The sequence below is a fragment of the Telopea speciosissima genome, chromosome 6 (assembly GCF_018873765.1).
Source record: "Telopea speciosissima isolate NSW1024214 ecotype Mountain lineage chromosome 6, Tspe_v1, whole genome shotgun sequence".
NCBI lineage: Eukaryota > Viridiplantae > Streptophyta > Magnoliopsida > Proteales > Proteaceae > Telopea > Telopea speciosissima.
In genome coordinates, this window is record NC_057921.1 from 66,426,180 (window position 1) to 66,451,850 (window position 25,671).

Sequence of the window (25,671 nt, forward strand, 5' to 3'; positions counted from 1 at the left end):
TTTTTTTCACTCACAACTCACAAGTTGTTGTTGATGGTGTGAATCATGACAGTCTCGACAGATAAACTGTTTCAGAGAACTGAGCGAAGACAAAGAGAAGAAGAACTGCTGTAGTTGTTCAGCTGCTCGATCAAGATTCGGAGAGAGGAGATGAATGCGGGGCAGCGAGAACGCAGAGAAGATCGAGAGATCGAGAGAGACCGAGAGAGACGAAGAGATTAACTATTTTAATATTTCTACATATCGTCTGTTCGGACCGTTCCCCTTGGAGATGTGAAGATTCTCGTGGGTTTGTCTCATATATATAACCCCTCGGCCCCCGTAAACGAAATGCCGTCCAAGTTTCCAAACTCCAATGAAAACGATAGGGCCCAGCCCATGGCTCCACAACAAAATTACGAGATTGACACTTCTGGGCTTTGACTTTTCCCCGAATTATCCAATGACAGAAGGAGATAATTATACCAATTAAATTACAGAAAATGGTATCTTTCACTAAACAGTGGTTAATGTAATAATGTCTATAGTAGTTAATTAACTCGCAAGTTGCGAGGCCGACAAAATGGCATCTCCATTTACATCCACTGACCATTAGGATTAAAGATTAGTAGAAATGAAACGTCAGAGATGACAGATCCAGTGCTGACAAGTCAACGGAGGGTCAGAAGTTTTAAAAGGGTTGAGAGGCAAAACCTAAGGCCAAGCAACGACAACTAACTAACTAGTCTTTCTTCCCTTGCAAAATATGGAAAGAACAAAACTGGGGGGCAAAGGCAGAAACAAGAAAGAAGAGAAGAACAAGTAGAGACATATACCGAATCCGGAAAGGAGAGAGGTCGGTTAGTTGTATTTAGTATGTACTGAAACGTGCCATATCAAATAGAGATACGGCTTTTCTTTTCCTAAAAAGTTTAAGTAGAAGATTAAGAATTCGATACGAGCAGAAGGAGCATTCATGGAAATTTTGAGAACCTCTTTTATTTATTTATTTAAGAAAAAAAACCCTGTCCAAGAGCGTGGCCTAAGCTAGTATTTCTATGAGTCTATCTCCCTCCTTCTTATATGAAAAGATACTTATGCCCCTTTGTTTTGAGGAAGAGAAATAGACACGTATGAATGCTGGTGTAGACCACACTTTCAAATTCTCGGGCAGAAAACTACTTCTCATTTATTTATTTAGACTATGAATCTTTTTTTTTTTAATTCAATAAATATAATAATATGAGAAAGAAATCCCCCACGTGATCAGACTGTCAAAGTGAGATTAATCTTTCTCACATCCTTTGGTATAATGAAACGTGGAGTTCACACTAATATTCTCTTTCTTCAAGAAAAATTTTGGCCTCTCCTTAGATGAATCGTCTGTAGCCTTATCATTGTTTTGGGTTTACATTGACATTCTCTCTCCTTTTGACAAAATCTATATCTATTTTTAACTAATTCGGCTCCTACTATCTTATTGTTGGATTTCTCGCTTTAACATCAACACATATATACCCTTGCGTTACTAATGTATGAGAAAATGATGTACACAATACTCACTTGTTTTGGTTTCTCACTTTAACATCAAGAGATACCTTTACGTTAATAATAGATGAGAAAATGATGTACACACTACACAATACATATTTTTTTTAATGAGAATACACAATGCACATTTGTTGTGGACTTTGGTTCCATTGATCTCTATTGTTGACATATTGGGAGGTTTCTCAATTATGAGTCATCTTTTTTTTTTTTCTCATAGAAAACACAAATAAGGATATTTTTTTCTAAAAAGAACGCTGTCTGATTGCGTGGATCCTTCACCTAGACACATAAACACGTAAAATTACTATTCCATCCTCTCCCCCCCCCCCCCCATGGAATTAAAATTTTATTCATGTTGATGTCTTTGCCCACTTTCATTGGTCTTGCATGACCAGGCAACAATCTCTTGCCTTAATTTTTTTTTAAGGAAAAAGATCTCTAAATCACTAGCAACCCTACACCCTCTCACATGGCGCAATGGTAAGATTATTCTATTGTGATCAAGTGGTCATACACTGGGTACACCTTTTTTTATTTAATAAAACAAATAATAATAATAAAAACTCCCTTGAGAAGGGACATAAAGGAGATTGGTGATTTAGAAAACTTTTTCCCAAGTTTTTAAGAGCAAGATTTCCCACGACACCCATGTGAATGGAATCTTTCAAATAAAACCAATCACAACGCTGATAACGGCTTTATCAATAAAAGATTTTATTTTTTTGGGGTAATATCAATAAAAGATCCACAGTGAGAGATGGAAAAAAGTATCCCCACAAGGTAGGAATCTTTTTCATATTTTTTAATTTTTAATGTACTTGAGAAAAGATAAAGGCCATAGAACCCGGATAAAATTTTACTGCTACACTTGTAGGAGGAATATTCCTGCTACAAGGCTGGCAATCAAGGAAATAGAATCTTAAAGGGTATTTTAGAAAATATTATAACCTAGAAAGGTATTTATGAACCCAAAGGAGAAGTGAATTATTCCATTTCCTTGATTGCCAGCCTTGTGGCAGACAACTAACAAGAAACAAGAAGGTATACAATGAGGTATTGAGCTCTTTGCCAAGATTTTAGCATACGATACTCATGTTTGAATTAATCTCTGACTGACATCACTACAGATCAATTGCATTAGGTTAGATTAGATTAAATTATTTCACCCCCCAAAACACTATGAATACCATCAATTTTTAAATCATTTTATCCTTGGATGATACTGATATTCTTATTTGTATATGTATCAATAAGTATATGTATCACATCAATACCAATACAAAATGTATGAAGCAAAAGTAGTGAAGCAGCGACATCCACTTAAAAAAAAAAATTTCTCCCTTTTTTATTTTTGTATAAAGGAATCATATTGAAAAGGAGGATACGAAGAACACAAGATATCATCATTACAAACTTAGCCAAGGAGTGAAGAGTGGCCAAATTATCTTACATGTCAATAAAAGCAAAACCTTTCTTACTAGAAAATGAACAAAACCATTAATATTCCTAAAAATACAACCAAAGTAACTCCACTAAAAATTGATATACACAAGGAAATATCTTTTTTAATTAGGGGTCTCCTACGCAATCATGAAACCTTTCCAACTGGGGAAAAGTGCCCGCCCCCACTCACTCTGCTCTGCTGAGTCATGAGAGTCCCATGAGAGTCTCATGACTCGTGAATGGGGCCATTTCCTTTTTATTTTCTTTTTAACTCTCTTCGACTCTATCTTTTCTTTTGGATTAAGTTTTCCCTTTTTTTTGTCTTTTTTGGCAGTAATCATTTTAAAAGAAGAGAGGTTTGGCATGTGATAATGAGTAAATCACATGCAAAACTCACCAGTCTGTAGTTTCTATCAATATTGTAACGATAGTGATCGAATCGTTGGGTATTTAATTAGGATAGAGCGTGTGTGGATTTCATGGGTGCAATGTGAGGGCACATGCATTGGTATTTAGAAATTTCACTATCCCTTTCGATTCACAAATATCCTCTTAGATTTTAGTATTTTTCAAAAAACCTTCGGTTGTGAGTTCGGGTAGTAAGAAATTTTGTCGTGATATCTAGACATTGGAGTCAGGGGTATCTTTTTCCCCTTTTTTTTAAAAGATAAAAAGATTCATTATCATAATTTATACCGTGTGAAATGATTGCCCCACCTCTTAAATGAAAAAAATATATATCTCACCCTCATTAATGCCCCTTGCACACGTTGGCCCCTATGCTTGTGCAAGGGCCACGCTGCAGTTTGGGAGCAATATGCTACCCAATAAAAAAAACATGAAAGGATGAATAGACAACACTATTGGGAAGTGATCTGCTTTACTTGGCTGTTGAATGTTGTCCAATGAATGAGTATCACCTATATATGTTGTAAAGATGATGAATCTACGGCACATGCATGATGCATGGTCTTGTGTTCTTGCTTCTTGTCATTTACGAGCATTGTTCTAAGTATTGGTATCATTAGGGGTGCAAGTTTAGCCCTGTCGGCCCAAACCCGCCCTGGCCCGCCCTGAGCCCGAACAGGGTCTGGGCTGAAATATTTGGCCCTGAGGGCGGCTCAGGGCTGAAAATTTTTGGCCCTGAGTTAGGGTCGGGTCGGGTTAGGGTTGAGGTCTTGAGCTAAGCTTGGCCCGGCCCGGCCCGAACCTGATTTAAGTTATACTATAAAATATATATTGATATAATTTATACATTATAGACTTTAAATTTCACCCACATTTTTTTATATAATATATTATATATGAAGACAATATGTGTTATATATAATTTATTGTATTGTTATTTTATGTAAAATTAATAAGTTCTTCCCAATCCATTCCAACCCATGCATTTCTTTCCCCCTCCCCATGATCAGGGCCAATCAAGGTCGGCCCGGCCCGACCCTGAGGGAGGGTCAGGGTTGGATTTTTCTGGCCCTGAATTAGGGTCGGGTCGGGCCTGAGCCCAGCTAAGGGGACTTAGGGTTGGGCTAGGGTTCTATAAAGCCCGGCCCAACCCGACCCTGTTGCAGCCCTAGGTATCATATTGGTCAATATGTATCAATATTGTTGGAATTCGATACTGCATCCAAAACTACATCAATACAAATCAATTGATATAGTTAAAAACGTGAAGTTTCTTAATCAAATTTTGATTTTTTATTACCTCAAGTCAAACAGATATGTATCCGTTTTGATTGGTATGTATCGGTATCAATATCAGTAGCAGTATCAACGTTATCTAAGACTCATACTTGTATCAATATTGATCACTAAAACCTTGCTAACTAACGATGGTCTCTTCTAGGTCTCTGCCAACTGATTTCTTACTCAAACTAACATTAATAAGCTCTCAATCTTTCACCGTACTTGATGGTTAAAAAATGAGTCAATTTTCTTACAAACCATGTATAATGAGAAAAGAAACGTGAGTTCATATCTGCTACCCACAAGGGGACGGGTGGGGATAGATTTGAACCCTCCATAGGGTGTGGGACCCAAGCACCATGGAGGGATCAGATCTGTCCCCACCCGTTCCCATGTGGGTAGCTGATCCGGATTTTAGAATTGTTGGGGCCCACATATCTAGATGCATGAAATTATCGTCTTATCCTTGTGAAGTAAAAAACCCCCACCCATGCTATACCTTGGGCATGCTCTCATTGGCAGGGCCGCAGGGGATATGCGACCATCCACCGACATCTTGACCAGGTCAATATTTCAGTATCTGAATCGAATATTCCCATCTAACGACTTATAGTGTGACCGTATTTTGATAAGCAATAGAAAGATTTTTATGTTAAAGATAAGATGATCCTTTATGTAAAGGGGTTAAGGGACTCCTCGTGATCGCAACAATCGTGAATTCTTGATCCTTATTGGTTGGACTATCTAAGTTTAAAGTTTAAACTAATCTCAATTCTCAACCAGATGAGCATGCATGTTTTGCATGAAGCATGACCCATCATCGACGTGGCCGCCCACCTTACGGGTCATGAGGATTTAGTAAATTATTGAACAATTCCAACGAACTTTCTAACATTTTTTGGACTTTGAATCTGAATGAGTCGCAATTTGGGAGATATTTTGGGGGAAAATTATTTATTCCATTCTTTGCCCGGTCCTGATCCTCAGTTCCTCTAATAGGGATGGTGGATTCTATTCAAGTAAAGTGTCTGAGTAGGGGTAGGGTGATCATTCCAACCCCTTCTTGTTAGAGGAACTGGGGACTGAGCCAAACCGGACAGGGACATGGAGGAGATAAAGATCTTTGGGTTTGTGTGGAGAAGAAAGTTTTTCTTTACCGCCTCATCCTAGGTTTCTAAATCCTGGCCTATTGGATTTTTGTATAAATTTTAAAATCCTTATATAACGCACTTAAGGTTCTGTTTGGTATTCATTCTTGAAATAGAATCTGGGTGTATATCGCAATGGTGTATTTGTGTAAGATTGTAACAATTTCTTGTATTCACGTTGGTATTCCCATGGAGTATATCACAATGGTATATATGTGTATAGCCATTATTTAGATCTAGATACTTTCAAAAGAATTGAATTAAAAAATATCTTATCGCACAAATTTGAGCCATAATATTTTTCATCAAGAAATGATCTAATCACTCAAATTTGAGAAAGAATGTAAAACAAAAATTTATCTATCTTAGAAAAAGTGATGCCCTAGTGTATTAATTCCTTACACTATTATTGGCCTGATCAAGCCATGTGTTTAGTTTTGAAAGGGTGTAAAACAATTAAAATAAAATACGTAGAGGTCTTAAAAATCTTAAAAGAAGCAAGTCTACTTTATGTAAATGATTTTAGGATTGCAAACACAACTGGGGGCTGGCCAGTTGTGATAGGGAAATAAAGGATGAGAAAGTAAGTAAAGATATTTGTAGAAAATTTAGTGTAGATGAAAGAGATATTTAGGGTGAAACATTTAAATGTGAGATTAGGTGGACACCAACTTGTTATTAAATTATAGGGAAAGAAAATTGTGTGTGTGTTTGTTTTTTTCTCTTTTTAGGTAGAAGAGTCCATAGGAAATGGAAGTACACGCTATCAATGTATATTTTTTTCTTACAATCTTTCTCCTATCTCTTCTTATTAAATATGGGGATCCCTTATCATTAATTGATTATTTTGCTCTCTATTATTGGCTTGATGTTTAAGAAATCAATACAAACTAGTATCATGTAGATCTTTCTCCCTAACTTGATTTTTGAAATAAATTTTATTTTATTTTTTTAAAATAAAAAGAAGAAGATTGCGACGTAAGTTGAGATTGCTCCTTCATCAAACAAAAAGGTTAAAGATTACTATGAAGGGGAAAAGTCATTTTATTATGGGTAACTCCACCCCCCCCCCCCCAAAAAAAAAGCCTTTTCATATTATATAAATATAAAAGAAAGGGGTTTGTTGCCAGGCTACGTGGTCCATGAGCCACCGCAGGGTCAGTGGGATTGCACGCACGGACATCCAAAGGGAGGGGTGGGATGGTCATTCATTGCCCCATGTGAGAGGGCACAAGGGACATGCAAGGACATCAAAGTAGAGGGGTGCGGTGGTCATTTTGTATCCCCTTGTGTGTGGATGCGCACAGGGAACCCGACCATGCAACATTATTTTTCCCAATTAGTTATTTTTTTAACTAACTGGGAAAAAAGCTAGCAGTACGTATATTGATCTGGATCTTCAATCTCCATCTACTTGGATGTCCAACTTCTCTCCAACCACCCGTCCACCGCCGTAGGATGGGTGGTTGGAGTAGGGTTGGAGTTGGAGAGAATCTTTTTTCCCAGTATAGCTATAACTCATTCCTTATTACTAATTGTATAAGAAAAGGATTCTATTTAGTCATGGCGAGAGCTGGACCTGAGCCCCACTTGTGAAATGACCATTCCACTCTTATTTTTATTGTCGTTTATTGGAGCTGAACCGTCCAACTCCCGCCACGGCTGGACAGAAGCCAGGTCCTATCCTCCACCAAGTCCCAACTCTTAAAGAAGCCCAAGGCAAAAAGATGAAAGTTTGAACAATTCATGGAGCACCACCACCCACCAAAGATCATCCAATTGAAAGTCACGTACGTAAGAAGGTTTAGTGCTACTTCCACCGTGCTAAATTGGGGTCCTTTCAGATGTCACATGATAATCTCTCTCTCTCTCTCTCTCTCTCTCTCTCTCTCTCTGTGTATATGATGCCGACTTCAATAATGGGCGCCGGAAAGAGAGAGAGCTATGGTTTCTAAGTCAGATGAAAAGAGATGACCTGAGTCTTCATTGTGACTTGTGAATCGAATCACACCCTCTTCCACTTACTCTTTTAGTTGTTGGCTTCTGAACCACACCCTTTTCCACTTCTACTTTTACCCTGGTTTGATGTGGACAAGTCTTTTTAATTGGTTTTCCATCTTCTTCCACATCTCATGTTATTTCGTGCTTAAAACTTTCACTGAAATCAAAAGTGGAAGCAATATTCCTCTCTAGTCATTGTAGTGGAGTGTGTGGGGGATTGGGTTTGTGGCAGTTATAGGATCATAGAAAGATTGTTTCTTCATACTTCATAGGGGAAAGGTTAGCTTGGCTTGTACCTTTGTGCGCGCCGTACCATAGCTATGGGATGGGTCACTTCCTGTAATGGTAGTTGTAAGCCAAAAAAGATGGACCCCACAAGCCTTTTTAGTTCTATAAATCTTTCTTTCTCCTTTTTTTTTTTGTGTTTCTTGTTTTACATTTTTTTTTTTGCAGAAAAGAAAGAAAGATTATATATTCACCTTTCTTGGGAGTTTGAGTTTGTTTTGGATTGAGAGAGAATTCTACTGTTTCCAAAATTGTACAACTAATTTGGAGATTCAATATTTGAGGGGACCAATATATTCCTCTTCAGCTATGGTCCAGTTGAGAGTGATTCATCTCTTTAGTATATGCTAAATCCCGCATTCAAAACTCATGCAGAAATGAGGATAAGCCATCCAACAATAGGAATAGCTGTCAATTGGGAAATGCACATTGCTTACGCAAAAATTGGGAATCACTGATGGAGGGTTCAATTCAAATCCTTAAGGCATTAGATGGAGAAAATTATATGAAAGTACTAAGACCTGAATAAACCGATGTGGGACTATAACTTTATAGCCCTCCAAGATTTTAATATTGCCTCTCACATGTAGCTTAGGTATACCTGACTCTATAAGTAGATAAACAACTTAGAGAAGATAAGAAAAATGATTTAGGCTGTGATACCATGTTAAAGAGTCTAACTTAAAACCGTGTTAAAGCATTAGGTAGAGATAGCTCATCAAGGACCTGAATAATGGATTCAAACTATAATTATATAACTCCTAACATCTCAACATTATCAATCTCTCAAAGTATCTCGCAAGCAACAAAATCAGTTCTACTTCATCAAGAGTCTCATAAGTGCAACTTCACTTAAAATTAGAGATGTAAACGGTTTGAATATGAATCGGATCTGGATATTCCCTGCTCGGATACAAATATCCCTAAACAGTTACGAATGCGAATCAAATTCGGATTTTCAAGTATCTGTTTACAACCCTAACTTTTGTAGCCCAGACCTTCCTCTCACCCCCTATGGATATGATTCACTCTCAATCCATGTTTCTCAATTGTCTTAGTCTCATGGTTCTCATTTTCTTATTCTTCAGAACCTGTTGAATCTTCAAAACCCTCAAGATCATTAGTTAGTTAATTTTTATTAATAGTTGGATATCTATTCAGATCGGATAAATTTTTATTTCAAATTATTCAAATTCAAATCCGGATACTCTTAAACAGATACAGATACCCGTTTACATCCTTACTTAAAATATAACTCATCTTCATTTGCTTACTTTGTGTGTGAAAGATACATGGAATGGATCCATCGACTTTTTCTTCATCACCCACGATGAACCAAGAATCTTTTCACCCACCACTTTTATTACTGGTGGATGGGATTCTTTTGAGACTCAAGGGCAGTTTTGGTACTTCATAAAATAAGGGAGGGAGTGAGATTATGATTGATAGGGAATCATTTCACCACAGGTGAAGAGAAACTTTCTCCCATATGGATATATTCTGGAATTGGAGTTCCAAGATGCTATTGCATTGAGGATCGCTGCCAGGCTGCATGCAACCTGTGCTAGCACCCCAGCCAATGGAATAGCACACAGGGGCATCCAACAGGGGGCCGCTTGATCATTTCAAAATCCCTTGAGAGAGAGTATTGGGGAACGCAACCGAGCATAATTCTTTTTCCCATAAATAGTGGTTTCCTTATCTATAACTCTTGTTTGAGAGCAACAATGCTCTTCTTTGCTCCATATGGTTGATTGTAGGGGTGCAAGTTCGGCCCGATCGGTCCGAACCCGCCCTGGCCCGCCTTGAGCCTGAACAAGCTTGGGCTGAGATATTTGGCCCTGATGGCGGGTCGGGATTGGAAATTTTTGACCCTAAGTCAGAGTCGGGTGGGGCCAGGATTGCTGCCACAGGATAAGTCTGGCCCGGTCAGGCTCGACCCTGTTTTAAAAGATGGGGGATTGAGCTGAAATCTTACTTTTAAAACAGGAAGATTTTGGGAGCAAGAGTTGGAGGATATAATTCCATCTTTTGCAGATTCTTGATGGAGTTCTCATTGATGTGATGTGAGAAGACGAGTGGAGATGGACTTCACATGAAGTGAATAAGAACGAAAAACAATGATTACTCTGTTCCATGGATAATTTAGATTAATATGGAATGAGAAACTGACAAAGTTTCAAGAAGAAAGTTGATAAATGGAGGTTGTTGATAAGGAGAATTGTTCTTTGATTATGGATTGGATGTATACCATAGTAATTCAAGCAGGTTCTTATTGAGCAGTTTGGATTATACTTTTCAGAATTTGATCTTTGATTAAAAGGAGCTCTGTTGGTCATAAAATTTGCCTCGCATGTAATTCTTTTTTTCTCCTCTCAAAAGTAGTAAGGATGCTCAATCCATATGTAGTGTACTCAAAAGTAATTCCTTTCCGGCTAAAATTAAATGACAATGTGCTATGGTTTTGTGTCAATAAAGTTGCTCAATCCATCTCACTACAAATTGATGTATTTATTTGCTTGTCTCTCGTTGCAATTATGTAGATATTTGATTCATCTCAGCTCCATGGGCAAATTAACTTGATTTTTCACGTAGAGCTGCTTGTAACTCTCTCTCTCTCCTAAAAAATGCCCACGTGCATATTTACTAGTATATATATATATATATTATAAACTTTAAATGTCACCCACATTTTGTAATATAATATATTATATATGAAGATAGTATGTGATATAATACACTTTATTATAGTGTTATTTTATGTAAAATTGATAATTTTCTCCCTGGCCCATTCTAGCCCATGCATTTCCTTCCCCCTCCCCATGATCAGGGCCAATCAGGGTCAGCCCGGTCCGACCCTGAGGGCAGGTCAGGATTGGATTTTTCAGATCCTATTAGGGTTGGGTCGGGCCTAGGCCTAGCTAAGGGGACTTAGGGTTGGGCTAGGGTTTTATAAAGCCCGGCCCAACCCAACCTTTGTTGCATCCCTAGTTGATTGACTTCTAGGAAAGCCCAAGAGCAATGAAGAAAATCTGGGCTTCGTTTGGTATGCATGCTGAGATGAGCCATGAAACATACCAACCATAACTCATGAAACATGCCAATTATAAACAAAGGCAGAGATGAGTAGATAACTACTCAAATGCGATTAATTTGATCTAAAGAGTTTAGAGCCATGGACCTGACGTCTTACCATTATATCAATTCCCAAGAACAACGAGAGAGAGAGAGAGAGATCCACCACCTCTAACTGGACAAAACTTAGTTTGTCTAACAAATGGGTTATTTTCAGGTTCAAACATAGGCCCCGTTATTAGATGGGCTGGGCTTGGGAGTGACCTACATGGCTACATGATTCTGGTCATTTGATAGATGAATTTTGGCTTGGGAATGCCCTAGCCCAATCTACTCAAACCCACCCAGCTTCTTTTACCACAAATGCATGGCCGGAAGACACTGTATTAAAGGCTTGAATTCAAGTTAAACTGCTTTAAACTGCACAGCACCAAGCTGTGTTTGGTATGCATTCTAGGTCCATTTCGCATTATCGAATGAGAATGCAAAATCGACCTAAAATGCATACCAAACACAGCTTTTGCATTCTTTAATTAGTTTGGAGGTATGTTTGCCTCTTTCCCTCCCCCTTGTCCTTCCTATTTCTGCCTCTTTTTATCCCATTGAGGCCCAATGATACTATAGTGATTAAAGATAAGTGGACAAGTAGTAAGTCGACTAATAGTGCATCGAAGCCCCTATATATGAACAAGTGCCTAGTGCACTTGGTAGCATACTAGCATATGGTGCATGGAAGCCCATTGCTAACACGAGTCTTGGATTCAAGCGTCTTGGTTCACACCTCCCCTCTCCTGTATAATAGGATAGAGTAGGACCTATCAAGAGGGAGTGAAAAGTAGACAATTTGAACCTGAACTAGTGTAGGGATTAAAAATGTCAAACATATAGTATACATAATTGGACAATTTGTACTTTGCATTATTAATTTATATATTATTTTGATTAAAATTATCAATTTATTCTAGAAAGGGTATTAAGTTAAGTTATGATTCAGGTGGAGTAAATGGTAGATAATGATATTTCTACCAAAAAAAAAAATTAAGATAATGATCTTATCTTATAAATGTAAATAAGGATAAACAGTCAGCAATGACGTACAAGCCATTTGGGGCAGGGGATTTCAAACGAACTATGAATGTAGATTACATTTTATGGATTTAGGAGATATTGTCTTAAGATATGTATAAATAAGTGTTTAAAATTATTTTTCAAAACAAAAATGATTTATATATGAAGAAAATTTTTCTTTGTGGTGATTCATCCACTATGATGTAACCTTATAAATGGACTCTGGTCAGATGAGTTTCTTCATTAACTATGGTTCCGTATTATACGAAGTTGAAAATATCCTCCCCGAGTCCAATCATGATAAAGATTATGGTGAAAGCCAAAAGATTCATGTGGCTGAGATTCATCCACTATGATTGAGCTCTTGGCCAAATGAGTTTCATTTTTAACTACCTTTCCCTTTTATTCGAAGTTGAAATCATCTTTTCTCAATCTAACCCAAAGGTCAGATGTCATCCTTTAAGATGTTGTCTCTTCACCTTGGTCTATGGTCACTTACAAGTTACAAACCTTCACATTTCTTGGAGAAGAAAATGACACATTTAATGAATTTAAACAAATTTAAAGTTATTTGTAAAATTTGATAAAAATACTGGGTTAAATTTTTTTAAGACTGATTTTCCATTAAAAAATGGTGAAAGAGGAATCTCTCCACCATGGCCATTGATACCGTCAAATTAGCATGGATAGAGAGAGAGAGAGAGAGAGAGAACTTGAACCAATTAGATCTGTTCCAAACTATCGATTGAGGCCCCTGGGCCCTACTAGCAAATAGCTAACCCTCAACACATGGAACCAAGTCTCTTTTGCATTGAGTTCCTCTCCAAGGATCCCAGCACCCAGGGAGTGCCTAGGAGCATCCAACGGCTGGGCTGTATTGCACGCATCACGATGATTGATTGGCACGCACTGGGATTTATGTGTACAATCCATCAGTTGGATGCCCCCTAGGCACTCCATGGGCGCTGGGCTCCCTAGAGAGGAGCCGGATCCCTCTCTTTTACCCCACCCCACCCAACCCAATCCAATCCCCTAAACCGAAAAAAACCCCTAAATTTACCAAAATTCCAATCCTGGATTTCAGGAAGGGTAAACGGACACCATAGTCCATAGCCACCAAGAAGTAACTGTGAAAGCCCAGTTTAGCATCCAACGGGCGTAAGGCGAAATAGGTTTCCGTTTCGGAAAGGCACTAGAGATTTGAGAGAGCGAAAGCGAACCAAGTCAAACCAACTGAAAAGTCCCCCCAACCCATCATCCATTGGTTAGAACATAGTTACTCATGATAATACTTCACTTTTCTCTCTCTTTCACTGTGACCAAACTAAAGTGTGTATTTGAGGAAACTCCCAACGCCGTCGCAGAAACTCTAACTAATAAATAACATTTCCCGGCGTATTTGATCGAGCGAGGAAGAATCATAATATCTTTCTCTCTCCAAGGTTACAGGCACCTCTGACAGCTTCTCCAAACACTTAGGGTGAGTAATTGCTTCGCAAAAAGCCGATCGATCCTCCACGAAGTGAACGTTGACAGACGTTTCACGTTTTCCTTTTTTTTTTTTTTTTTGGTTTGTTTAAACGTGTCAGGTGAAGGATTTCCCTTGTTAAATTCAATGGCTTCTGAGGATGTCGTCAGGAAAACAACGGGTGAGTCTGCCGTTTCGACGATAGTCAATCTCGCTGAAGAGGCGAAACTAGCGAGGGAAGGAGTGAAGACTCCAGGTCCCGCTGTTCTCAGTATTTGCAAGTCTCTCGCTGCTGGAGGAATCGCGGGAGGAGTGTGAGTTTCTCATCTAATTTGCTTTTCTGTGAAATTCGTGTTACGTGTTCTTTTTGGTTGCGTTTTTTTTAAAGAGTTTCTTGGAATCTGGATCATTGATTCACTTTTTTTTTTTTTAACTATTTCTGATTCTGTGGTTGGTTCATGGTTGTTTAAAGCCTTATTAGAGAGCTTGCAATCTCTTTGGTATTGTTCTTGGCTGGATTTTTCTTCTTATCACGTTGCTCTTATTTTCTTGGAGAATAAAACAAAAAAACACCAAGTGGTTTATTTAGTTCTGTTTTTGCAGCTGATAGAGTTCATTTTGTTCTCCATCTGTCGTTAGATATGCAATGAGCGTTTCATCTTTCCTGTAATGAAAATCTGTTTCTTAAACCCTAACTAGGGCTTCCTAGTATCTACCTCGGTATACCCAATTGGAAACACTGTCGTGTATAGTAATGTTCTTTCATAATTTGTTTTCCTTTTGCTTCTAAAGTCTAAACGTTAAAAGGAGAATCTCACCCCCCCCCCCCTTTTTTTTTTTTTTCTTTTTTCTTCTTCCCCACTCTTGCCTACTTTGGTATTGTGATGCATTTCTAATTGCCTTAAACTTAGGTGTCCGATGAACTGGGAATTTAGGTAATCACTTGGTAACAACCTTTTACCTTGAAAACTGCCTATAATCTTTGACCAATAGAATTTCATGTATGATAAGATGTTGTTTTGAGGTATCACAAAATAAATGTGCTTCCCCAAATGCCATGTGAATGTTGTTTGTACATCATGATCCAGGGACACCTTTATCAATATTCATTGTGGTACAGTTGTTTAATTCTCCCAAGCATGGAATCCCGTCCTGCTGCAGATGTATTCTGTCAATCTCTGCCAACTCCGTCAAGGATGAGCGCTATTCATATATGGTTCAAGAAGAGTCTCAAAAAGCATGTCCATTCCTTTCCTTCTGATTACTCCAACACAGCGCAAAGGGGAGCATTTCCTAAAGCCTGTTGCCTCCTAAGACTAAAGAGCCTGGTTGCCTCTTAAGACTGAAGGTAGGGACTGTTAAAATCCTTTTCATCTCAAAATGTATAAATATATGCCTCCCTTATTTCTCCTCTTTTTTAGCTAGGTCATGCCAATTGGCAAGATAGAAAACCCAATATTTTGAATTTTCCATTGTATGGCCCTGTCGAGAACCATCATGCAAGTAAATGGTTCCACAAACATTGGGATTTAGATCTCCATTTCCTGAGGTCCTTTTAATTAGTGAAGGATCATTGTGTTCACTTATATGGTTAATAGAACTATAAGAAAGACTGGCCAAAAAAAAAAAATTCAAAATCCAGATGCAGCTATCCCTGAAACAATGCTATTTAAAATTGTGAAGCTACCTAATAAGATCCTCGCAATCCTTTTCCATTGAAGATGGCTCCTCCTGAAGATTAGGCTCCAAATCATTTCATCATTCCAAATATTAGAACAAGATTTGCTGGTTCTTCCTGTGTGTTTGCAGTTTTGGACAAAGCTCATTTAGCTGACCTTATCTCATCCTATTATCCTCCCAGAGGTGCACCCCACAACTCGTGACTTTAACAGTGTTTCCATTGAGAACTTATCATGAACTTCCATGATACTCTTCCAAAAGAAATGGCCATATGTAGTGGTAACCTCTTTAGAGTCCCATCTGTGGTTACTAGTCCGATGGTTATGATTTTTTATAAGCTAGGAGATGTTTGTATTGGTTTGTTTCTTGTTCATGTGATTTTTTTGGGGCTTTTTTTATTCTTTTTCATATTCTAATTTAAGAGGTTTTTTAGGACCTTGCAATAGTGTCATTTTTTTTAATAAGTAACCATAAGTTGGCATCTTTCTGACCAAATTTTATTTTCCTTTGACGTTTTGAACTATGGGTTTGCTAACTGACCGACCTCTGTATTGTTCGTCTGTTATAACCTGTTGTTACAATTTTGCAAGAATAGCTAAGTATTTTTTATGCACCGTCTATACGGTTGAGCTTTTGATCTATTATTTAGTCATGTAATGCTTGTGTTATGCTATATGTATGTTTTCTTTGCTGTTGCAGGTCACGCACTGCGGTTGCTCCATTGGAACGATTGAAGATTTTGCTCCAGGTATTCTTTTTCTCCTAAACCAATCAATTATTTTTTCTATCTACTTCTCATCTTCTATGCCTGTGACTCTGTTCTGTTATTTGATCCATAAAACTCCTCAATTTAATAAATGAGTGAAGTGTATGATGAAAATTGGTGAAAGTTGTTTACATGTCAGTTGAATATAATAGTTGCAAAGATGTTTATGTAGATTTAAATTCAACTGATATAATATGTCAAGGAGGTGAAGTTTTAAAAATGCTATATTCACAATTTGTCTCCATTCTGTGGATTCTGGAGTAAGAACCTACGTTCTCTTAGGGTCTTTTTATCACAGGAATTGGATTATTGGAAGCAGGATCAGAATTCAGGCAGTCAAACTTCAACCTCAATGTTTACATGTTTGGTCAACTGGCTATGTTTAATTAATCTGGAAGTTTGAGACACTGTATTCGCATCTAAGGTAGTTTTTTGGAATTTTGGCTGCTTCTGACCTCCCATGTGGCAGGAAATATGTGCAGAATATATACTTCTCTACTCTATGAAGAGTAGAGATCCCCCATCCTAGTTCTTATCTTCAATATGTGATACATGGAATATTTATTCTTGGGGATAGTGAAAGACTGAATATTAAATTCATGAAAGATGAACCTTGAGTTCGGATTGGACATCTGAAACGTTATTTCTACACAATTGGCATCTTCATATATTCCTCTTTCCACCCTATCCCGAATAGATTGTCATCTTGCAGTTATTGTTTCACCTTTCATAATTTCATTCATTTTGTATTGCCCATTATGCATTAAAATGTAATGCATTAGGGCAGTGTTTTACCTTTTTGTCAAAATACTGATTCAAAAATGCAGGTTCAAAATTCTCATAATATAAAATATAACGGAACAATTCAAGGCTTGAAGTATATATGGAGAACCGAAGGTTTCCGAGGACTGTTCAAAGGCAATGGTACCAATTGTGCTCGTATTGTCCCAAACTCAGCTGTCAAGTTTTTCAGTTATGAAGAAGCATCTAGGCATGTTTCTTCACTGGCAGTATTTATCTCATATCAATCATTATTGCATTCAATTCTCTTACTTTACATCAGGGAGGGCCATGACCATTTTTATACTGCATTTCATATGTCTTTTGAATGTACATATGAAAATATTATGTAGTAGCAATTCATTGAGTAGGTGAAGGTTCGTTTTGTTGTATCAACTATTTTAGCATTTGAAAATACTGTTGGAAAACTTTTAAGGAACGGTATATCATATGTTAAGCGAACCTTGTAGGAAAGTGAAATGATGAGCCAGTTTGTCAAAGATTGTTACTTTGCGATTTGAAAAAATAAACCTGCTTTCTCCTATATGATATGGAGGAAAAGCTGTGGTAATTTTGAGAGAATGTGGGTACCGTTAAAAGCATAGTTGTCAAAGCGACATGGCGACCAAAGCGTTGGAGGGCCAACTAAGCGCTTAGGCGACAAGGCGTCCGTCTAGGCATCACCTTGGCGCCCAACTGTTATTTTTTATTTCCGCACCAAATATGACCTAGGATAGAGCCTATTGGAGGGCAAAGATCGATGTAGCAGAGTCGCAGACCCCATTTAGCTGAGATTATCCTAACTTACTGGGCTGTGCCTTTTTCCTCTTACATCTTTTATTCTTTTTCCTTTATTTTCTATATTTCATTTGTCATTTCTCGTCTCTTTTTCCATTCCTTTTTTGGTGTTGACCTCTATTTTCTCTACTTTGTTTTGTTTGGATCCATGTAGCCTACCCCATCAAATTGAGATAAGGCTGAGTTTGTTGTTGTTGTATTTCTGACATCGTTTAGTATGCTACAACATATACCTTATATCATGAAAAATCAAAATTTAGCCACAATTAATAAAAAATTAACATAGAACTAGAAGACAGCAGAACTGAAAAAGCAACCACTAACAAGCTCCTGCGGCATGCTTATATTTTGGAATCTTAAACAAATAAGAAGGCATTGCACAGGGAACAGTCATTGTTTCCAATAACCACTGCTGAATGACATGGCTTCATTTGATAAAAAAGAACACAAGCACGTGGAAGGGGTTTGATTTTCCTCTAACTCAAACCTGCGAATTGAATGATCATGAAGGCTTAATAACTGAGGAATCAATCCAGTTCCAAATAGATCAAGTACCAAAATAAAAGATATTTGAGCCTCTATCATTTGGCACATGGAGGAACGTAATCAACATGTCAGAATCTTCTTCATCATTTAACACTTACCTTATGTTGCCGTACAGATTTTCATTGCTATCGCTATGATCCTGGGAAATGGCCTCTATAACTTTGTGAAGGTCCTCAGTCGAATTCTCTTTGTGTTGTTTCAACAACTTTGGTAAAGAAGAAGAAGAATAAGGAGGAGCAAGAACCGAAGAACCGAAGAAGAAGAAGAAGAAGGGAAAAAAAAACACAGAGACTGGAGAAGAAGAAGAGGAAAAAAAACTACTGCAATCAAGGTTGAAATAAAAAAATGCAACAGAAAATAAAAAGAAGAAGAATATGGAACTGAGACAAAAAAAACATTAAACAAAGCAGAACAGAGAAAAGAGGGGGGGTGAACTCTCGACAGAGAAGAGTCAAGTTCGGAATAAAGGAGGAGAAGAACAAAGAAAAAACAAACCACGACAAAGAAGAAAAGAAACTTACCAAAAGAAAAGTTGAGGTCGCAGTCCGTCATCGGAGCCAGGTTCGTGTTCGCCGATGTCACTGGAGCTGGAGCCGGAGTCGAGGGTTTCATTTTCTCCCTGAGCCAAGGCTTGAGCAGTCAGAGTCGAGTGTTTCTTACTTTCTTTCGATTTATTTTGCTTTTAGTGATTTGTTGTAACGCTGTGTAAAAGAATTATGTACACAAGTCAATAGAAAACATAACAAATGGAATAAAAATTGAAAATAACGTCTTGACACTAAGGCGACAGCTCGCCTAGACTCAAAAAAAAAAACCTGCTGGAACACCAAGGTGGCTCCTAGGCGACACCTTGACAACCACGGTTAAAAATTATAGCTTCTTGCCTAGGTGACACTCTTTTAGTATATATTGTGGAGACATCTCTTATGTTTTGTAACGTTTTTGCTGTTCCATACCAACACTAGTAATCTTTGAGATCTTTGTCTAGTAATTTCTTTTCATGCTGTATCAATACTAAAAGATTGGGTTTGGTTTGATTGATCTAATTGGTTGAAAATTTTTCCATTTATTCTTTGTACTCGGCCTCCTCTGTTTATTGTTTTGCATCATCCATGCAATGCTAGCTTGATAGGGGGGAATTTCATGTTTCTGTGGTGTTATTTATTTGCATAGCTACAATATACATTTAAAATCTTTTGCTACTCTTTGGGTTTTATGGCTCTCAACTACTATTTAAGTACAAAAGAATGTGATTTGTGGCTGCTGGAAGCTTTGGCTTGGCATTTATCTAGTAATTTGTTGTCCTCTCCTCGCTCATTGTTCCATGCCTTTTCCAACAGGGGCATTTTGTGGCTTTATCGTCAACAAACTGGCAATGGTATTGTCATTACTCAAAATCTGTAATTTTTACTCGAGTTTTGTCCACTTTAATGTCATTTTATTTTATTTTATTTTTTATCTAATAAATAATTATTTTGATTATGAATTTAAAGGATTAATTAAGACTCTGTGCCTGTCCAAAGCATAGGTAGTCACATAATGATCTGAACTTTGAACATATATATATATTTTTTGATAGATAAGTTTGAATAATTGGATATAACCAAAAAATACTTTACAACTATTTTTTTTCTCCTTTTTTGCTTTTTGGGGTAGGAAACTATAGTTTCTAGTGCAATCCAATTTTATTGGATGTATAATAACTCAATCAGCCGGCATCCTGTAGCAATTCTTAAGCTTGTTGAATCTGTTGCAACTTATCAACCAGAACTTGAACTAGTTTCATCCTTTTGAGAGATAGAAAGCATAGCTCTATTGTTTGTGTTCTCATGAGGTTTTGTTCAAGGAAACAAAATCAACACCCTATTATTTTGTTCTGAAAATTTTGCTTTAGATATCAGAATTTTGCCTGAAATCTATTTTTGGGATGTTGAATACAGAAATTTTCCTGTGAGAAAACAGTAAGGTTTTTGTCCTCAATTTGTTCTTGTGTAATATTTCCTGACAAAAAACTAAGAAGCAACACAAATTGCACCTCAGCCAAGATAAGGGCAATAATGTTCCAGTGCCTATAATCTGGATTGCACAGCCTTTGAATAAAGCCACTTAGTTGTACTTGTCTTCGGTGTAAAATGACTGATGAGTGAGCCCAACCAAAGAAAGAGGGGGAATAAAATGATTGGATCCTATATCCATCACAGTGAATCTTAACGTGGAGATATTTTTTTTGGAAAGGTAATTGTTCCTGAAGATTGTTTTACTCTCCTGGATGCATTACTTAGATTCCTAAGGCATAACTCTTGCAGATTGTTTTGGGACTTAATGTAAGATTTAATAATATAGAAATTAGAAGCAAAGAATTGAGTCCCTGCTTGCAGAGAACATATGCAGGATGATCAAGTTGATGTTATCTTTCTGACAGATTCGAAACTAAAGCAGAGAAACTAGCAAGCAGAAGCCATGAGACCTAGAGTTTTACGGTTAAAAACTAGGTTTGAAAGAGACTAATAGGTTTAAGGACTAATTATTTTAGGGACTCTCGGAGGAAGATGTTGAGATTTCCAAATGGCGTAGTCCTCACCATTTTAATTTATTTGATTATTAAACATTTTGCTTCCTCATTTGATAAATGTAGTTCTATTAGGTTCTAGTGGATTGAATCTGGATTGCTTTTGTTTCTTACCTTTTTTGCAGAGGATGCTCAACTGACTCCTGTTTTACGCCTTGGAGCTGGGGCAACTGCTGGAATTATTGCCATGTCAGCAACTTACCCAATGGACTTGGCACGAGGCAGGATCACTGTGCAGGTATTGTCTTTTACTGCTCTCGAGAATTTATTTCTGTGGTTTTGCCCTGAATTTTCGTCTGAACGTTGCAATGTTGACTTTAATATCATGTTATAGTAAATATTGTTCCCATTTTTGTTGTTTCTTCTTTTTCTTATTTTTGTTTATCTTGCAGACAGAAAAATCCCCTTACCAGTATAGAGGATTGTTCCATGCCCTAAGAACTGTCCTCGTGGAAGAAGGCCCACGGGCTTTGTACAAAGGTTGGCTTCCTTCCGTCATTGGAGTTGTAAGTGGAATCTTTCTAATTGGACCCCCCACCCCAAATTTTTTTTGTTTTAATTTGTCAATACGTTATCCTGAACTGAAAACTGCTGTGCATAGATAACCTACTGTTTTAATTTTATGACATGAGAAAGTATATCAACATATTTGGTACATGCATTTGTCATATCTTGTGTTCCCTTCAAGTTCGGTGCTTGTCATTTGACAAGTATACTTGAATGGATCCAGGCTTCCTGATACTGCAAGAGAAAGTGTTGGTTAGACCATAAAAGAAGAAATAGAGATTGGATTTTTTTTTTCTTTTTTGCAAGGACAGTTAGGTCTTTTCTGTTATTTTTCTCAAGAAGTACAAATAAAATCTGGTATGTAAGTAAATATTCGAGAGAATAGAATAGGTTTTGGATGTCTAATTTAGAAATGTTCGGGTTGTACAAGGCAGGAGAAAAATCATAGTAGGGTTTGATACCATAAAGGAATGTAGAGATGGAAACACATACTAGACCTCAAAAGTAGAAAAAAGATGAACAGTTATTTTTTAACGATATGAATCAACAGTGGATAAAAAGAAAGACAATAAAGAGAAACTGGATAGGAGCTGAAATTTCAGCAAAAAAATACCGTTTCGCTTTAATTATGGTCAGTGGAGTAGAGAATTTATGAGGGTTGTATAAAGGCTTTAAGGGGGTGTAATGACAGCAATATGCTGATGCTTCTTCTGCTTGCTCATTTTTTGATGAAATCTCGTGATGCATTAAACGTTGTTATTTGATCATTGTCATGTATTTGCTTGTTATACCAGCTTCTCTAAACTGTTGGCAAGTTCTTTTGTTCTCTCTCTGACTGCTACAGAAACCTAGATTTCTCTGGTGATCTTGGCATCTTCTTCAGCTGTTTGTATATAAATGAAAAGGCAAAATGAGAGGGAACATATAGATAAGATTTTCTTATACTACACCTTCCTCCAGAAGAACAAATAATTTAAAACATAGCATACCTAAAATTGAATCTTACCATTGTTTCTCCTCTGATTTTCTAAATCGCTTCCCTTTGCAGAATCCAAGCAGGAACTTTATACACTCACTAGCTTATACTGTTTCTTGCTTTTTTGCAGATTCCGTATGTGGGTCTCAACTTTTCTGTTTATGAATCCCTGAAGGAATGGCTGGTCAAAACTAGACCATTTGGCCTAGTTGATGGTTCTGAGTTGAGCGTGACAACAAAGCTTGCTTGTGGAGCTGCTGCAGGAACTGTTGGCCAGACAGTTGCTTACCCACTTGATGTTATTCGCCGAAGAATGCAGATGGGGGGCTGGAAGGATGCTGCTTCAATTGTCACCGGTGATGGGAAGCCAGTTGAATATTCGGGCATGGCAGATGCATTCCAAAAGACAGTTCGGAACGAGGGCTTTGGAGCATTGTATAAGGGCTTAGTCCCCAATTCAGTGAAGGTCAGTATCATATTATCACACCTTTAAGTTGTCTTGGTAGAGAGTTTACCCACCCCCTTCCCCACCCTCAGTATGATTGTGTTTGGGTCTTGGACCTGCTATTCATTGATTACTTTAGTTTGATGATCCGAAACATTGTCTACAGTGGTGGCCCATGCAGTAAATGAATAGGCTCATTATTATGTTGACATTGTATATATATATATATATATATATATGCATCCTTCGGAGTCCTGACTGATTCTAGTTGGCACACCTTACTACAAATGAACCTGTTGGTCTAATACAAAGAGATACGTACGAACATGTGATTTTTAAGGAAAAAATTGTCACCATGAATGTGCGTTGCAACTTGCAACCATAGCCACTCATTCTGCCACACATGGAAGAGTGATGTGGCAAATCCGACCGTTAGATATCTAGGGAATGATCTGGATTGGCCACATGTCAAATTTCAGCCACAAATTTAATCATCTATTCTTCCATGTAATAGCGGACCCTTCCATGTATGTCCATGCAACCCAATGGCTGTTCTGTGCATCCTGTTTGTGCTTCTTAAGTTTTTAATGTATTGTTTTGCCATGTGACAAACTCGGATTGTGCTGAAACTTGACTTGTTTGTGAGGGCTTTGGGTCTACCTGTGGACAAAATTTGAATAACTTCTGAGCTTGCCTCATTGCAGAATCAATGCATAGTTATGAATATAAAATATCACCAATGCATGCTGTGAAGTGGTACCCTTTTTAAATATTATTTTGTTATAATAAGCCGACTGCTTCTATCCTCCTGGTATGTTGCTGGGGTATGAGGCGTACAGTTCTATTTAATTTCAGTGTCGTGGAAGTTATATTACCACCATTGCTGTTTTACTCAGGTTGTTCCATCCATTGCAATTGCGTTTGTGACATACGAGATGGTGAAGGATGTTCTTGGAGTTGAGATGAGAATATCAGACTGAAGAAAGGACTCTAGGGATATTTGTTGAACAGTCACGCTATTTTTGTAGGTGAAGGAAAGAGAGATGGTGAATGGCAGGTTGGTGAAATTTTTTCCCCAGAGAATGTGGATAGTGATGGACCTCATGTAGAGAATGTTGATAACCTAGATTCCATCTTTTCCCTCTCTCCCTCTCTCCCTCTCTCCCTCTCCATCTCCATTCTCCTCCTCTCCCTCCCCTGTCCAGTCATGCTTTAGTGTTTTGTAAGCTAAGCCTTCTCATTCATATGCTGTGATAATAAAGGTTTGTAAGAAACGTCAGATGTTGGGTATTTCTCATAAATTTGAAGGAATCCTTTCCCAAAAGTTAACATGGTTGTTTTTTCCGGTTATTAGAATAGAATTTTGCCCCACCTTTTTTGATATAAGCCATACGCTTTTACAAGTTTTGACCTTCTGTCAATCTGTGATGGGATGACTATGTATTAACCAGCGGCAGCTTCTGTGATCATTAATATCTCAGCAGCACCTACCTTGGAGGAAGCTGATATGAAGCATGCGTTGGTTTTCATTCTTTGCCCAACCCAATATGCAATTGACCCAAATTTTGCTAGAAATTCCTACCTTTCGACATGGAGGGAGCGAAGAAGCCATGTTACAGAAGAATTCCAATCATCTAAAGGGAGGCTTGCAGTTGCAGGTGTTATACCAAACATTCCCGAATGAAGAAATGAATCGGGCCCATAGCTCAGTGGTAGAGCATTTGACTGCAGATCAAGAGGTCACCGGTTTGAACCTGGTTGGGCTCTCAAAATTTGTTTTCCTGTGAGGGAAACAGCCTCAGTGCGAAAGTAGGGGTAACGCTGTTGTGCACTAGGTATGTCCTTTTTTTTCCGAATGATGAGAAGAGAACCACTCCACTTGGAACCGGCTCCTCCAGCACTCGAAATATTTTTTCCTGTGAGGGAAACAGCCTCTCTGTGAAAGTAGAGGTAATGTTGCTGCTTGCTGTGTACATTATGACTCTCTCCAGACCCCGCAATGGTGGGGGCCTTGTGCATTAGGTACGTTTTTTTTTTCGAATGATGAGAACTGAGAAGAGAACCACTCTACCTGGAACCGGCACCTCCAGCACCCATCCAACTGATGGAGGCACTCGGGATGCGTGACCAGGTGCTTCCACCCGTTGGATGCGCACAGGAGATGATCCGGATCCTCACTTGTTTTATGCTAAAGATGGTATCTTATTTGTGGTCAAGAACATCTCAAGCTATGAAACCAAGTTCTTCCTGGAGCAGGTTGGAGAGTTGGACTATAAATGCAACTATCAGTGTATGTTAAAATGCCCCAGAGATATATGGTAAAAACGAGGGCGAACAGTGGCATCACTTTTGGCCGCCGTCAAGTAAGGATTGAGATTTATTTGAGTTGAGACTTCGCTTGTACTCGGTTCAAGTGTGCTTAGAGAGTTGGTTAACATTTTGGAGCTTTTATTTGTGCATCTCCTCTTTGTGGTACTCATCCACAAGTGACGGCGAGGAAAGCTTTTCATAGCTGGCTCCTCATCCACGAGAAAAGTTGACAATGAAAATACCCCCATGAAATGGACTATTATCTTTGCAGGGTAAATTTGAAAAGTGGAAATGGAACTGTTAAATTTCAGCGCTATTATTTGAGTTATCCTGTTATTTTAATGTAACCCTATTAAGTAGCATCATATTAGATTTGACACATCAGAACACATTCTCCACCAATTAATCCAAGAAAGTGTTTCCACCGCAGAATTGTTATCTTCTATGCTCAGTGCTGACAGCATCGGGGCCACCAAGATGGAGTAGAAGAAGGGAGACCAAAGTGCAACAAAATTGGGTTGTTGAGAAGAACTAGTTTTCAGGTCAGATCTGATATTATGGTATTTAGTGGGATTGCATTCAAATAA

General features: G+C 38.0%; 1 protein-coding gene and 1 non-coding gene across 2 annotated transcripts; both read left to right on the forward strand.

The window, feature by feature from the left end:
- The first annotated feature begins 13,810 nt into the window (after positions 1-13,810).
- On the forward strand, positions 13,811-24,103 carry LOC122665130 (mitochondrial adenine nucleotide transporter ADNT1-like). Its single transcript, XM_043861199.1, has 8 exons — positions 13,811-14,021; positions 16,087-16,135; positions 16,981-17,144; positions 19,618-19,655; positions 20,972-21,084; positions 21,239-21,352; positions 22,460-22,795; positions 23,671-24,103. The coding sequence occupies exons 1-8, from the start codon at positions 13,855-13,857 to the stop codon at positions 23,752-23,754; spliced, it is 1,065 nt and encodes a 354-aa protein (XP_043717134.1). The 5' UTR covers positions 13,811-13,854; the 3' UTR covers positions 23,755-24,103.
- A 366-nt stretch (positions 24,104-24,469) lies between these two features.
- TRNAC-GCA lies at positions 24,470-24,541 on the forward strand. The gene has a single exon. It is a non-coding gene; the product is annotated as a tRNA-Cys (tRNA).
- Positions 24,542-25,671: the final 1,130 nt, after the last annotated feature.

Coding starts and splice junctions, on each gene's coding strand:
- LOC122665130 (XM_043861199.1), top strand. CDS start 13,855: ATGGCTTCTGAGGATGTCGTCAGGAAAACAACGGGTGAGTCTGCCGTT. Junction 16,136..16,980: donor GATTGAAGATTTTGCTCCAG/GTATTCTTTTTC, acceptor TCAAAAATGCAG/GTTCAAAATTCTCATAATAT. Junction 19,656..20,971: donor TCGTCAACAAACTGGCAATG/GTATTGTCATTA, acceptor CCTTTTTTGCAG/AGGATGCTCAACTGACTCCT.